Source organism: Clarias gariepinus, chromosome 4 (genome assembly GCF_024256425.1).
Source record: "Clarias gariepinus isolate MV-2021 ecotype Netherlands chromosome 4, CGAR_prim_01v2, whole genome shotgun sequence".
Taxonomy (NCBI): domain Eukaryota; kingdom Metazoa; phylum Chordata; class Actinopteri; order Siluriformes; family Clariidae; genus Clarias; species Clarias gariepinus.
This window is the reverse complement of record NC_071103.1, coordinates 30,606,156-30,618,494: the sequence shown is the minus strand read 5'-3', so window position 1 is coordinate 30,618,494 and position 12,339 is coordinate 30,606,156. Positions and strand designations below refer to the sequence as shown.

Below are 12,339 nucleotides of genomic sequence, written 5' to 3'. Positions count from 1 at the left end.
AATTATATAATCTTTAAGGAGAATTGTTGTATTAAATTTTAAAAAATGCAAAATACAAGCATTTTCACTTGCAGTCTCAGATATTTTACATATTATTATCATGTGCACTCTACATATTATTATAAAAGATGATGAAAGAAAATCTAATAATTAATTTGTTTACAAGCAAGTAATAAACTTGACTTAATATGTGGATAATAGATTAAGCACTATCACAAACAACTTAAGTTGTTAAGTTCATTATAATCAGATGCAGTATTGTATTAATAGAATACACAGTTATAAGGCAGTATTTATTTGCAAATTGATTTTATTCTATGCAGCTACAGGAAAACTCTTGGACTGTCACAGTGGAAACATTCTCAAGAAAGATTCACACGAGAGCTTCACTCTTCATCATGTCCTTTCTGAAAGACAGAAACATAAAGAAAAGGTTCACATGTTAAAGGTAAAGCTTTTTTTGTTACATACATGTAGTTTGGCTGCCATTTAATTTGAACAAGCATGTATCAGAAATAAAAAAAAATCAGTTGCTTGTGTTCCTGTTTACTTTCTATTATGCAATCTTGGATATGAAATTTGTAAGCAGCTTCAATAAAAAAAAACTAACACATACATTTTTATTTCACAATTAACTGCATCTTGTTTCCTTGTTTTCCTTCCAAATCATTCACTCACCTTTGAGCCAGTATCACGGCTTTTGGCTCTCAGCTTGTTGACCTGGGATTCAGCAATATCAGCTCTTTCCTCTGCCTCATCCAGCTCATGCTGGAGCTTACGGAACTTGGTCAAATTAGAGTTGGCCTGCTCCTCCTGAAAGAAGGTGCACATTTTAATTGAAAAACAAACAAACAAACAAACAGAAGGAACCAATATAGATGACAAAAAAACAACAACAAATGTGATGCTTAAAATTACTTACAGCTTCCTCTGAACTTCTCTTGTATGATTTGACTTTCAACTGCAGTTTGTCTACCAGGTCCTGAAGACGTGCCAAATTCTTGCGGTCTTCCTCAGTCTGTAAGATAGAGAACGATCATGAATTCATAATGTTAATTAACCTGCTTAGCCATGTTTACAGAACTTTTCATCTTCTGAGTTTTTAAGACATGGGAACATACTTTAGATGCGTAAATTTCACTAGGTTGTGTTTAAAAAAATTTTTTAGGCAATTTAACAGATCTTCTGTAAAACAGGACTTTCTTTCTGTTTAGAAAACTGGGACTAACCTGGTAGGTGAGTTCCTTGATCCGTCTCTCATATTTACGAATACCTTTCACAGCTTCACTGGACTTTCTCTGTTCAATCTCCACTTCACTTTCAAGCTCTCTCACCTAAAAGATAAATCAAGTGTAAAACTTAGGTCAATCCAATAATTAACACTGGGTTAATTGTCTTTTATTATCTTTATATTGTCGTTTTTCCCTTACCCTGGCCTCCAGTTTCTGGACCTGCTTCTTGCCACCTTTCATGGCAATTTGCTCAGCTTCATCCAGACGATGCTGGAGGTCTTTAATGGTCTGCTCCATGTTCTTCTTCATGCGCTCCAGGTGAGCACTGGTGTCCTGCTCCTTCTTCAGCTCTTCTGCCATCATGGCAGCATCAGTGATGGCCTTTTTGGCTTTTTCCTCAGCATTCCTGCACTCTTGGACAGCCTCCTCTACCTCAGTCTGCAGCTGGGAGGTGTCTGCCTCTAGTTTCTTCTTCTGGTTCAGCAAGCTAGTGTTCTACAGATATATAGTTACAGTTTAAATATCCTATAGGTCATATTCCACCAAATCTACAATGTAAATGAAAATAGGAATCCATATCTTACCTGAGAGTGCAGTAGCTGAACCCTCTCACTCACATCCAGCAATTCTTGCTCAGCCAGTTTGCGGCCTCTCTCGGTCTGCTCTACCAGGGATCTTAGTTCATCCAGTTCAGCCTGCAGCAGATTGTTGCGTCTCTCCACAATAGCAATGTTCTCTTTGAGATCATCGTTACCACGGAGAGCATCATCCAGCTGCAGTTGCATATCCTAAATCACAATGAGATAGTTATAGAAAACAGGTGATTTAAAACAAAAAGGATCAGTCATTACTTCTTTTCATTATAATTAATCATTTGTTAAAAATATACCTTCATATGTCCATGGAGACTCTTAAGTTGTTTCTGGGCCTCTGAAGCCTGTCTGTTAGCCTGGTTCAACTGGATCTCCATCTCGTTTAGGTCTCCCTCCATCTTCTTTTTCACCCTCAAAGCCTCATTTCTGCTGCGAGTCTCAGCCTCTAGAGAGCTCTGCAGGGTGTCCACCACTCTTTGGTGATTCCTCTTGGCCTGCTCCATTTCTTCATCTTTTTCGGCCAACTTACGCTCAATATCAGCCTTTACCTGGTTGAACTCCAGTTGGGTCCGCAAGATCTTTCCTTCTTCATGCTCAAGGGAAGCCTAAGAGTTCATAGTTCAATAAAATGTTAAATATTAATTTTTTCATACACTATCCCATTGGTACTTTAGTCTAACTAAAATCTAGAGCTGCAGAATATATGATATACATGTGATGTAATCAGTAATAATCTTGCACCTCAGCCTCCTCAAGAGCAGTTTGTATCTCAGCCTTTTCCTGCTCCAGCTGTTTACGGATTTTCTCCAGTTCGTGGATGCTCTTTCCAGTCTCACCAATTTGCTCGGTAAGGTCAGAAATTTCCTCTGTTTTTAAAAAAATAATATGCTTGTTAATATATGTTAAATACTATATAAATGTTCTAGGTGTCTGAAACAAACATGGAAACCTTGGAGGTTCTTGTTCTCCCTCTTCATGGTCTCCAGATGATCAAGGGACTCCTCATACGAGTTCTTCAGTTTGAAGAGCTCAGTGCTTAGAGATCTGGCCTCTTTTTGGGAGCTCTCCAGCTCAGACTGTGACTCTTCAAATTTCTGCTTCCACTCAGCCAGAACCTGGTGAATTGAAACAAAAAGATATTTACCAAGATAGGTCCCTGAAGGGGACACAAGTGCCAAATCAATGCAATGAAGTGAATAATAACCTTGTCGAAGTTTCTTTGCTTCTTGTCCAGAGCAGCTGCAGCAGCATTAGACCTTTCCACATCAACCATGAGATCTTCAATCTCATTCTGCAGTCTGTGTTTGGTCTTTTCCAGAGAGGAGCACTTGGCATTGACAGCTTCCACAGCTTCTTCTGCATCTTGCAGACGCTGAGCAAGTTTCTTCCTATGTGTCAGGACAGCAAATGTTTAAGCAAGTTTTTTTCTCCCATGTTTTAACATGAAAACTGAAAATGAATATTTAGGGAAAATATAAATTGTAATCCATTCTGATTCCTTACTTCGCATCCTCCAGCTCTTCTGTTCTCTGGATAGCATCAGTTTCATACTTGGTCCTCCACTGAGCTACCTCAGAGTTTGCTTTGGAGAGACTGCGCTGTAGCTCAGCCTTAGCCTCCTGCTCCTCCTCATACTGCTCTCTGAGCAGGTCAGAATCATGACGAGCTGATTGCACTGCATGGGCCAGGGCATTCTTAGCCTGGAAAGAAAAGTGTTAAATTTTTTTTGTTTTTATTCAATTTTGCAATGTGTAAAAAGTTGTGAAGCACCAATTGTAGAAATACCTTCACTTCCTCTTCAAGTTGTCTCTTAAGATCCTCAATCTGTTGGGTATAGGACTGCTTGCTTCTGGTCAGCTGAGTGACCAAGGAATCCTTCTCTTCCAGTTGTCTTGTGAGTTCACCTTAATTACAGATTGGTTTTAGTTACGTATGTGTTACATTCACATACAACCACAAACACAATCATTGCTTAGATTAGCGCTTACCATTTTCTGTTTGCAGTTTAGCTTTTTGCATGCTGAAATCATTAATGCTGCGCTGTCCTTCCTCAAATTTAGTCCTATACTCAGTCATCTGGTCCTCCAGCGTCCTGCACATCTTTTCAAGGTTTGCCTACACCAAAGGATGACGATAATTAATATTATGGAAACAAAAAGGCATTAAAAGTATATAATATTTTACAGCAAAGTGCTTACTTTTGCAGTGGTTTGCAAAACACATTTTGATATGCTCCTTTTAAACATAAAACATAAATATCCCTATACACTGTGCATAAGTATTCATTGTTACCTTGGACTTGACAATCTGCTCCATGTTGGAGACCACATCATCCAGCTCCAGTCTTAGTTCACTCTTCTCCTTCTCAAGCTTCTGCTTCACTCTCTGAAGGTTGTCAATCTGCTCTCCCAGGTCTGCCACACTGTCAGCATGTTTCTTTCTAAGAGTTGCTGCAGTGGCCTCATGTTGCAGAGTGGCCTCTTCGAGGTCTCTGCGCAGTTTCTGGAACTCAGCCTCTCTCTTCTTATTCATTTCAATCTGGGCAGAAGTGGCACCACCAGCCTCCTCCAGCCTCTCGCTGATCTCCTCCAGCTCTCGTGCCAAATCTGCCCTTTGTTTCTCAACCTTGGCACGGGCAGCTCTCTCAGCCTCAAGCTCTTCTTCCAGTTCTTCAATACGAGCCTTGAATATATGATTTTATGGTAAGCACTCTACAGTAGTTAGAGTTAGAAAAGTTATAATCTTAGTGAGGTATCAGATTACCTGCAACTCTTTAAGTTTCTTTTGAAGTTGGGCTGCCATTACTTGCTCATCCTCAATTTTGCTGTTGAGTTGGCTGATCTCAAAATCTTTTCTGTGGTTTTGATAAACATACAAACATAGTTTAGTTGTAGTTTATTGTTGCATTATTATTCAGTGTACTGTATATTGTTAAGAACTTACTTTTTCAGCCTTTCCTCTAACTGTTGCTTATCATTTTCCAAGTCCATAATATTCTCTTGAGTCAGTTTTAAGTCACCTTCAAGTTTTCTTTTAATTCTCTCCAGGTCCATACGTAGCTTCTTTTCCTGTTCTAGTGATCCTTCAAGCTGAAAATATAATTTTGAATTATGGTATTACATCTCTTTTAGTGAAGTTAATACAGTATTTGATATCTATAATAAGGTAACAAGTACTAACATCATCAACTTGCTGCTCCAGTTTAGCTTTGGCTTTGGTCAGAGTGTTGACTTTGTCCTCCTCACTCTGCAGATCATCCAGTGTTTGCTGATGAGCTTCCTGGAGAGCTTTTTTCTCCTTGGTCAGTCTGGCAATGATTTCATCTAGAGCTGCCATTTCCTCAGTCAGATTTTTAACCTATGATTTTGAGCAGTGCTTCAGTACTTGGAACAATGCAAGCTTTTAGCATTGAAAAGCTGAACTGAACCAAAGTAGATTACCTTGTTCTCAGTGGCATGTTTTTCTTTTTCTACTTTGGCCAGAGTAAGCTCCAGATCATCAATGTCTTTCTTCAGCTCGGAGCATTCATCCTCAAGCTTTCTCTTCTTAGCCGTCAGCTCAGCATTCATTTCTTCTTCATCCTCCAGTCTCTCAGTCAACTCTTTGGTTTTAGCTTCAAGTTGGATCTTATTTTTGATTAGTCCCTCACATCGCTCCTCAGCATCACAAAGATTGTCTTGCTCCTGTTTATGCAAACATTATAATGTAGTATAAATTTATGTTTGAAATCTGTACTTTTGTCGTACTGTCATATGTCTCAATAATAACTGTAAACTTACAGCCTGGACTTGGAGTTGCAGGTCATTTTTCTCTTGGAGAAGTGAGACCATTTTCTCCTCAAGCTCCTTTCTGCGGGCTTCAGATTTGGCATAGGCTTCTTTCAGCTTCAAAAATTCTTCCTTCATGTTGGCCATCTCTTTTTCAGCCTCAGCCGACCTTAACAGTGGTTTGATTTTAAAGTAAAGTTTCATCCACGGCCAATTCTTGACACCCATAAAGGCACGGATATTCCACTGGATCACAAGCAGGGCATCCCTACAGGGTCATACAGCAAATTTTAGGGTATTAATAAGCTGTTTATAAAATGGTCCCTATATTAAAAATAAGACAATATATAAAATTACCGCCGCTCAACAATTTTCTGGAATTCAATTCTTGAAAGAAGACCACGAGCCCGGGCCTGAATACCGGTAAGGATGAGCGCAAGACGGTCATCTCGCATCTCCTCTAGAGTACCCAGAAGACCAGCCTTGAAGAACACCTTTATGAATGAAATAATTTTTAAAAACATTCTGAGAAAATGTGTAATAGGGATAACATTTGGCCAAATGTACTTTTCCACAATTCTGCAAAAAGCTTTACTCATCACAAAATAGTACCTTAGTGTGGCCAAACTTGTACTGGTTGTGGTCAATGTCCAGGGATCCCAGCAGCTTTTCTGCTCCCTTTCTGCTGTCAATAAACTGTCCCTCAGGGATAGCAGAAGGATTTAAAATACGGTATCTTAAAAAAAAAGAAATTATAATAGTGATTACTTTGGAATGTGCAAATGGTAGAAATTTTGGGGCTATAAATTTACTCAGAATTATAAGGCAAATTAAATTTCTATAGGCACAAGGGCAAAACTATTCAAAATATGTAGGTCTGCTTTAAGAGGGGTGGCACTACTATAATTCCTCTGGGGTATTAAATTGCTCTCTCTCTTATTTTAGAAAAGAGGTGTTTCCATAAGGTTTCTTTGTCTTTTCAGTATAATATGGCAGTGGAAGCTCAGCAGGCTAGGGGTCAGAATGGCGGTGGTTCAAGCCCCAGGTTCACCAAGCTGCCCCTGTTGGGCCCCCAAGCAAGGCACTTAACGCTGTCTGCTCCATGGGTGTTGTATTATGGCATATCCTGTGCTTTGACTCCAGCTTCCTAAGAAGCTGGAATATGCAAATAAATGAACTGTGCAGTTTTTAGCCCCCTCATTTATTTATATTTTGCTTACAAAGGGTTCGACCTTTTTGTATTTTTAATGTTGTCTTGAGGAATACTTCCCGGTATACAGTTGATGCTGAATGCTTAGTAATTGAAACAGATGAGAGGCAAAATGAGGTTGCTGCTGAGATTGCTACTGTACATAAACAACCAATATTTAAATTGTATATTTAGGGACTGTGACGCCTGTCGCCATAAAACATGTGTTCACATTATTTTCAATGAATCTACATTTAATTTCATTTAATATGAACAAATGAGACTTTTGCATGGTACTATACATGTGACAAAGACCTAAATGTACCTTTGCTTAAAGTCACCATAGAGGATCCTGTTGGGGAAGCCCTTTCTGCAGATTCTGATGCCCTCCAGCACACCGTTACAGCGCAGCTGGTGCATTACTAGAGGATTCTCCATGGCCCCAGGAGTCTTTGTCTCATTAGGGATGATGCAGCGCACAAAATGAGGATGAGTTGATCTCAGGTTGGTCATCAGCTTGTTTAAATTCTCCTAAAGATTGAACACAGAATATGTACATAATAACATATTGTTATTACAGGCTAGTGGCTCAATTACACTGATAGTACATGTTCTACATATAGGGTATTTCTAGCTACCATGTAGTCCTTTTTGTAAAAGATAAATAAATAAACAAATTAATCAATCACAAAAAGCATTAAAATTTATCTCACCCTGTGAAGGGCAGACACAGTCTGGAAGGAAGAACCCTTTTTCTTCTTTTCCTTCCCTTTTCCACCTTCTGAGGCTATATAAATAAAATGCATGATATTTTCACATCTGTTCTGGATAATAAAAATGTATATCTCAAATGTTGGTGTCTTTATGACATTCATCAGCCATCTGTGTTATCTTACCTGAATCAGCACCAGCATAATTTGCAAAAAGGATAGACAGCAATTTCATGGTGGACTTCTGGTACAGCCCCACAACAGTTTCATTAAGGGGATCCTTGTTCTTCACCAGCCAGTTGTTAATGTTGTAGTCAACCGTGCCTGCATAGTGAACCAGGGAAAAGTGGGCCTCTGGTCTACCCTTCACATTCCTGGGCTTCTGGAAGTTAGCAGATTTGCCCAAGTGATTGTCATAAAGCTTAGCTTTAAATGTGGTATCACTGGCTTTGGGGAACATGCACTCCTCTTCAAGGATGGACATGATGCCCATGGGCTACAGAGAAAAGAATGAAAAAGTTTATTTAGCCAAACTCTGTCAATAAACTTACTATTTCAAAATGTGTCTTTAAGTTTTATACTTCAGTTATATTTACCTTTTCAATGAGATCAATGCAAGCCTGCAAGTCCATGCCGAAGTCAATGAACTCCCACTCAATACCTTCTTTCTTGTATTCTTCTTGCTCCAGCACAAACATGTGGTGGTTGAAAAACTGCTGCAACTTCTCATTAGTGAAGTTGATACACAGCTGCTCGAAGGTGTTGAACTGCAGTAGAAATGTGCTATCATTAAAATGTGTAAATTATAAAAAAAAAAAAAACATAAACAACTGCTGAAAGAAGATAAATAAAAATTACATCAAAGATCTCAAAGCCAGCGATATCCAGCACACCGATGAAGTACTGGCGAGGCTGCCTGGTGTCCAGAGATTGGTTAATTCGCACAACCATCCAAAGGAACATTTTCTCATATACTGCCTTTGACAAAGCACCGACAGCATAGTACACCTAAAGGAGAAACATAATGTTATTTTCCTAACATAGTTCTTATTCATGTTATTATTTTGTACTTATGTGCATATTCTCATAAAGCATTCTTACCTGCTGCACATTCTGTCCTTTGGTAACCCACTCATTTCCTACTTTGACTCTGGGGTGACACAGGGCCTTGATGAGATCAGCTGAGTTCAGACCCATTAGATAGGCTGATTTGTCAGCATCTAAATTTATATATAAAAAATAATAAAGACAACTTAGGATTTAAAATGGTTAATTGACAATTCAGTTTAGATAATATAAGATGAAAAACTACTTTGGTTACACATGTAATCATAGGTGGAACAAAAAGTTCTTTTCACTGACCTTCGGTGCCGTCAGCCTCGGCCTGCTCCTCTCTCTGCTTCTGCTTGAACCTCATGTTGCCGTAGTGCATGATGGCACCGATCAGCTTGTAGATGCTGTTCTTCTCCTCTTGGGTGAAGCCCAGCACATCAAAAGCTTCCTAGAGCAAAAGAATTGTAGTGTCTCTCTTAAATACAAGAGGTATTACAGCAGCTACCTGTTCCTCAGTAATACATCGGCATAGACAGTACAGTTAAAAGTTGATTTACTTGCCCTTAGGAACTTGTACTTAACAGAAAACCTCTTTTCACTTACATCAGTAGCCATCAGCTCATCAGCATCAATAATAGAGGCTACTTGAGTCTCTCCTTGGGAGATGAACGCGTAGTCATAAGGGTTAGCAGTAATGAGCAGCATTTCTGTAACAGAGAAAAGATAGAAATATATAATGTGGTATATTTTTCTACTCATGTATACATATATACTCATGTATACTGAAATGAACTGATTGCATTATTTATTCTTTTGATGTTTCTTGCTGACCTAGCAGCTCAGGTTTCTTTTGAGACAAGATCTGGTAGAAGATATGGTAGTCTCTCTCAGCCTTAAGCTGGAACGTCACACGGGACTTCTCTAGAAGATCTGTAACAACCAGAATAACAGGAGAAACAATAAGCAAATTAAGTATTGACATCACTTACAAGTTAAAAATGATACAAATTCAGAGAAATAGATCACAGTAATCTGCTCTTACAAGTCTCAATATCTGCAGAAGCAAGCTTGCCGGTGGCACCAAAGTGGATTCGGATAAACTTGCCCTATTAGAAAGTTATATATAGTTATTGTAAATATATGTTTTACATAATGGCAAAAGCCATAAAAACGCATTAGAAAGTGTTAATGAAATGCACCAATAGTAACAATAGACACTCACAAAACGAGATGAGTTGTCATTTCTGATGGTCTTGGCATTACCGAAGGCTTCCAGAGCAGGGTTACACTGGATGATTTGATCCTCTAGAGTACCCTTGAAACAAAACATTTAAAAGAATATTATTATAACAAAGTAATTTTATATGCAGTGCTCTACAAGGATTTATGTCTGGTATCAATTTTCAACCTTCTTGTCACTGGTGTCCTTCTTCGCCATACCACCAGCTGCAATGCTGGCAAAGTACTGAATGACTCTCTTGGTGTTCACAGTCTTTCCAGCACCAGATTCCCCACTATGAAAAGTTCAGGTGTATGTACATAATCACATAAGTGTTTAAAGGTTAACATATATAGATATAAACATAATATTTGTAGGTGGACAGATTATGTCAAATGAACCTGAAATCTTATTATATAAGGTAATAAGAAGAGGTAGACTTACGTAATAAGGATAGATTGGTTTTCCCTGTCTAAAAAACAACAACAAAAAAAACTGAGCTTAATACGTTAAATATATTAAGCTGTTAACATTACAGTCAATCAGGAAAAAATGAAAGAACAATCTAGCCTAAATTTGTGTTTATTTGAACACCGCACTCAGTTTAATTATGTTTACCTGCGAGCATGTACTGGTAGGCGTTATCAGAAATGGAGAAGATGTGAGGAGGAGCTTCACTCCTCTTCTTTCCTCTGTAGGCAACAACAACTTCTTGATTGTACACTGGCAGCCACTTGTAGGGGTTGACAGTTACACAGAAAAGTCCTGAGTAGGTCTGAAAAAGAAAGAAACCAATGTTTATCGTCCTGTGTTAAGTTTTAGTCTGTATAAGTGAAGGAGTTCACATTTACAACATACGTAGATCATCCAGGCTGCGTAACGCTCTTTGAGGTTAAACAGCACAGCAGGTTCGTGCAGGAAGGTGAACATCGCCATGTCCTCGATTTTATCGAACTTTGGCGGATTCTGAGGGTGAACGTCTACTTCCTTGACAGTGACAGTCTGCAGAGAAAAAAAAATTGTATGTTAAAAAAATAAATCATGTTTTAGGACAGAAAAATAGTTTTTTAAATTATTTTAATTCATAACCTTTAAAAGTTTTTCTAGTTAACATATTTCTTGCTATATTTAAATATTAATTCAAAAGCATGTTGTAGTTTAGGTTGTGATTAAATGCATAATAATTTTTACATGAAAGTACTTTATACACAGTGCTTTTGTTTAATTGTTTTCGTACATTTTGTATAATGTGTTGGATTAAATTTGTTGTTGAAAAAAATTTTAATATTTACAAGTGTCATGTCAACAACAGGGATTTCAGATGCTTTGTGGTCTTATGCCAAATGATTTAGCACTTACGTTTCCCTTGGAGGTTTCACAAGTGACTTTGTCACCATCCCGACTGATAACCGATGCCTTAATAAATTCCTCCTCTGGATCAGGGACAAAGCATTCCTTCTTCATGTCGAAGGGCCGAGTCTGGGCCTCCAGTCGTTCCTTATCTGACTTCCGCAGATAAGAAGCGGCAGGACCAAACTCTGCCATCTGAGCATCCGACATCTTTCACCCTCTATTTATTTCAAGGACATATAATCCTTTGTTAAATCTATCAGATGCACCCAGAGAAAAGTATATAATTTGCATTGCTGTGTAATTAAATCATGGTCGTAAAGCCACTTACCTGATGGTTCCTCAGTCCAAGAGTTAATGATGCACTGTTCTGAAATAAATCAGAAAATATGAATTATTGTAAAAACTAACTTAATTAAGTTTTACACTGTGATCAGTGTCAGTCTTAAAGGTAACGGGCCTTATTTTTAAAATAAAGCTACTCTCTAAAAAAAGAACTGCTCTTGGTGCTAAGTGAGTCCTGGGCTTCTCAGACAACTCACCGTTGGATGCCACAGCTCAAAACAACCCTTTAGTGAGTCCGTCCTCTCTCCCTTTTATAATGCACAGGCTTCTCTATATATGGCTGCTGGCACCATATAATCCATTGTAATGTCTCAATATGGTGAGGCACCTGATAGCACAGACAGGGGTAGATTTCTTTTGTTCATGTATTTTATGTCACCAAGGGTCCTTTCTGAAGTAAGAAAAAAATATATAGATGTCAGGTATGTTATGCTTAACAGGAAAGAAATGCAGATGGTGACAGCAGCCCAGGATAAGGTCAGGTATAGTGATTTATATTATTAGTTAATTATAATTTTACATGAATATTATATGGAAAGTAGCAAATAATTATGGGTAACATTATAAAAATTTTTTTCCAAGTGACTCATTTAAGTCATTTAGAGGTGGCAAAAAGCAAAAAAAAACAAGTGATAGGTAGCACGATTGTTTAAAAAAAAAAATCACCAAAGGTATAGTCTGGTGTTAATGAACATAACTTGACATTAAACATGTTTTACATTAAGTTTTTCCGTGTCTTAATGTAAGCAGACCTATTGTTAGTTTTTGTGTCATATCTTATGTTTGTTTATCTATTTCTTTTGTATAGCAGCAACAGGTGTTTCGTTAGCCTTATTAGCGAGACATCAGAGACAGCTATGTCTCTGAGTAGTAACACACAC

At 38.1% G+C, this 12,339-nt stretch overlaps 1 protein-coding gene and 1 long non-coding RNA gene across 3 annotated transcripts in view; one reads left to right on the top strand and one right to left on the bottom strand.

Annotated features, from left to right (window-relative positions):
- Positions 1-12,339, top strand: part of LOC128520093 (uncharacterized) — a 37,892-nt gene that overhangs the window by 2,895 nt on the left and 22,658 nt on the right. For both annotated transcript variants that reach the window (XR_008357907.1, XR_008357908.1), the window contains 2 exons: positions 324-448; positions 7,119-7,285. This is a non-coding gene — a long non-coding RNA (uncharacterized LOC128520093). The remainder of the gene's footprint in view (positions 1-323; positions 449-7,118; positions 7,286-12,339) is intronic.
- Positions 293-11,401, bottom strand: LOC128520090 (myosin-7). The gene is made up of 37 exons (XM_053494121.1): positions 11,123-11,401; positions 10,622-10,765; positions 10,382-10,538; positions 10,208-10,235; positions 9,953-10,058; positions 9,767-9,859; positions 9,587-9,650; positions 9,376-9,474; positions 9,148-9,251; positions 8,854-8,992; positions 8,593-8,711; positions 8,350-8,499; positions 8,088-8,258; positions 7,678-7,987; positions 7,495-7,568; positions 7,107-7,312; positions 6,205-6,328; positions 5,950-6,086; positions 5,605-5,860; positions 5,266-5,508; positions 5,006-5,182; positions 4,769-4,914; positions 4,589-4,679; positions 4,118-4,507; positions 3,814-3,940; positions 3,611-3,729; positions 3,329-3,525; positions 3,030-3,213; positions 2,775-2,940; positions 2,567-2,691; positions 2,122-2,430; positions 1,817-2,020; positions 1,431-1,727; positions 1,230-1,334; positions 923-1,018; positions 679-813; positions 293-407 (listed from the first exon to the last, which is right to left on the bottom strand). The coding sequence occupies exons 1-37, from the start codon at positions 11,321-11,323 to the stop codon at positions 387-389; spliced, it is 5,814 nt and encodes a 1,937-aa protein (XP_053350096.1). The 5' UTR covers positions 11,324-11,401; the 3' UTR covers positions 293-386.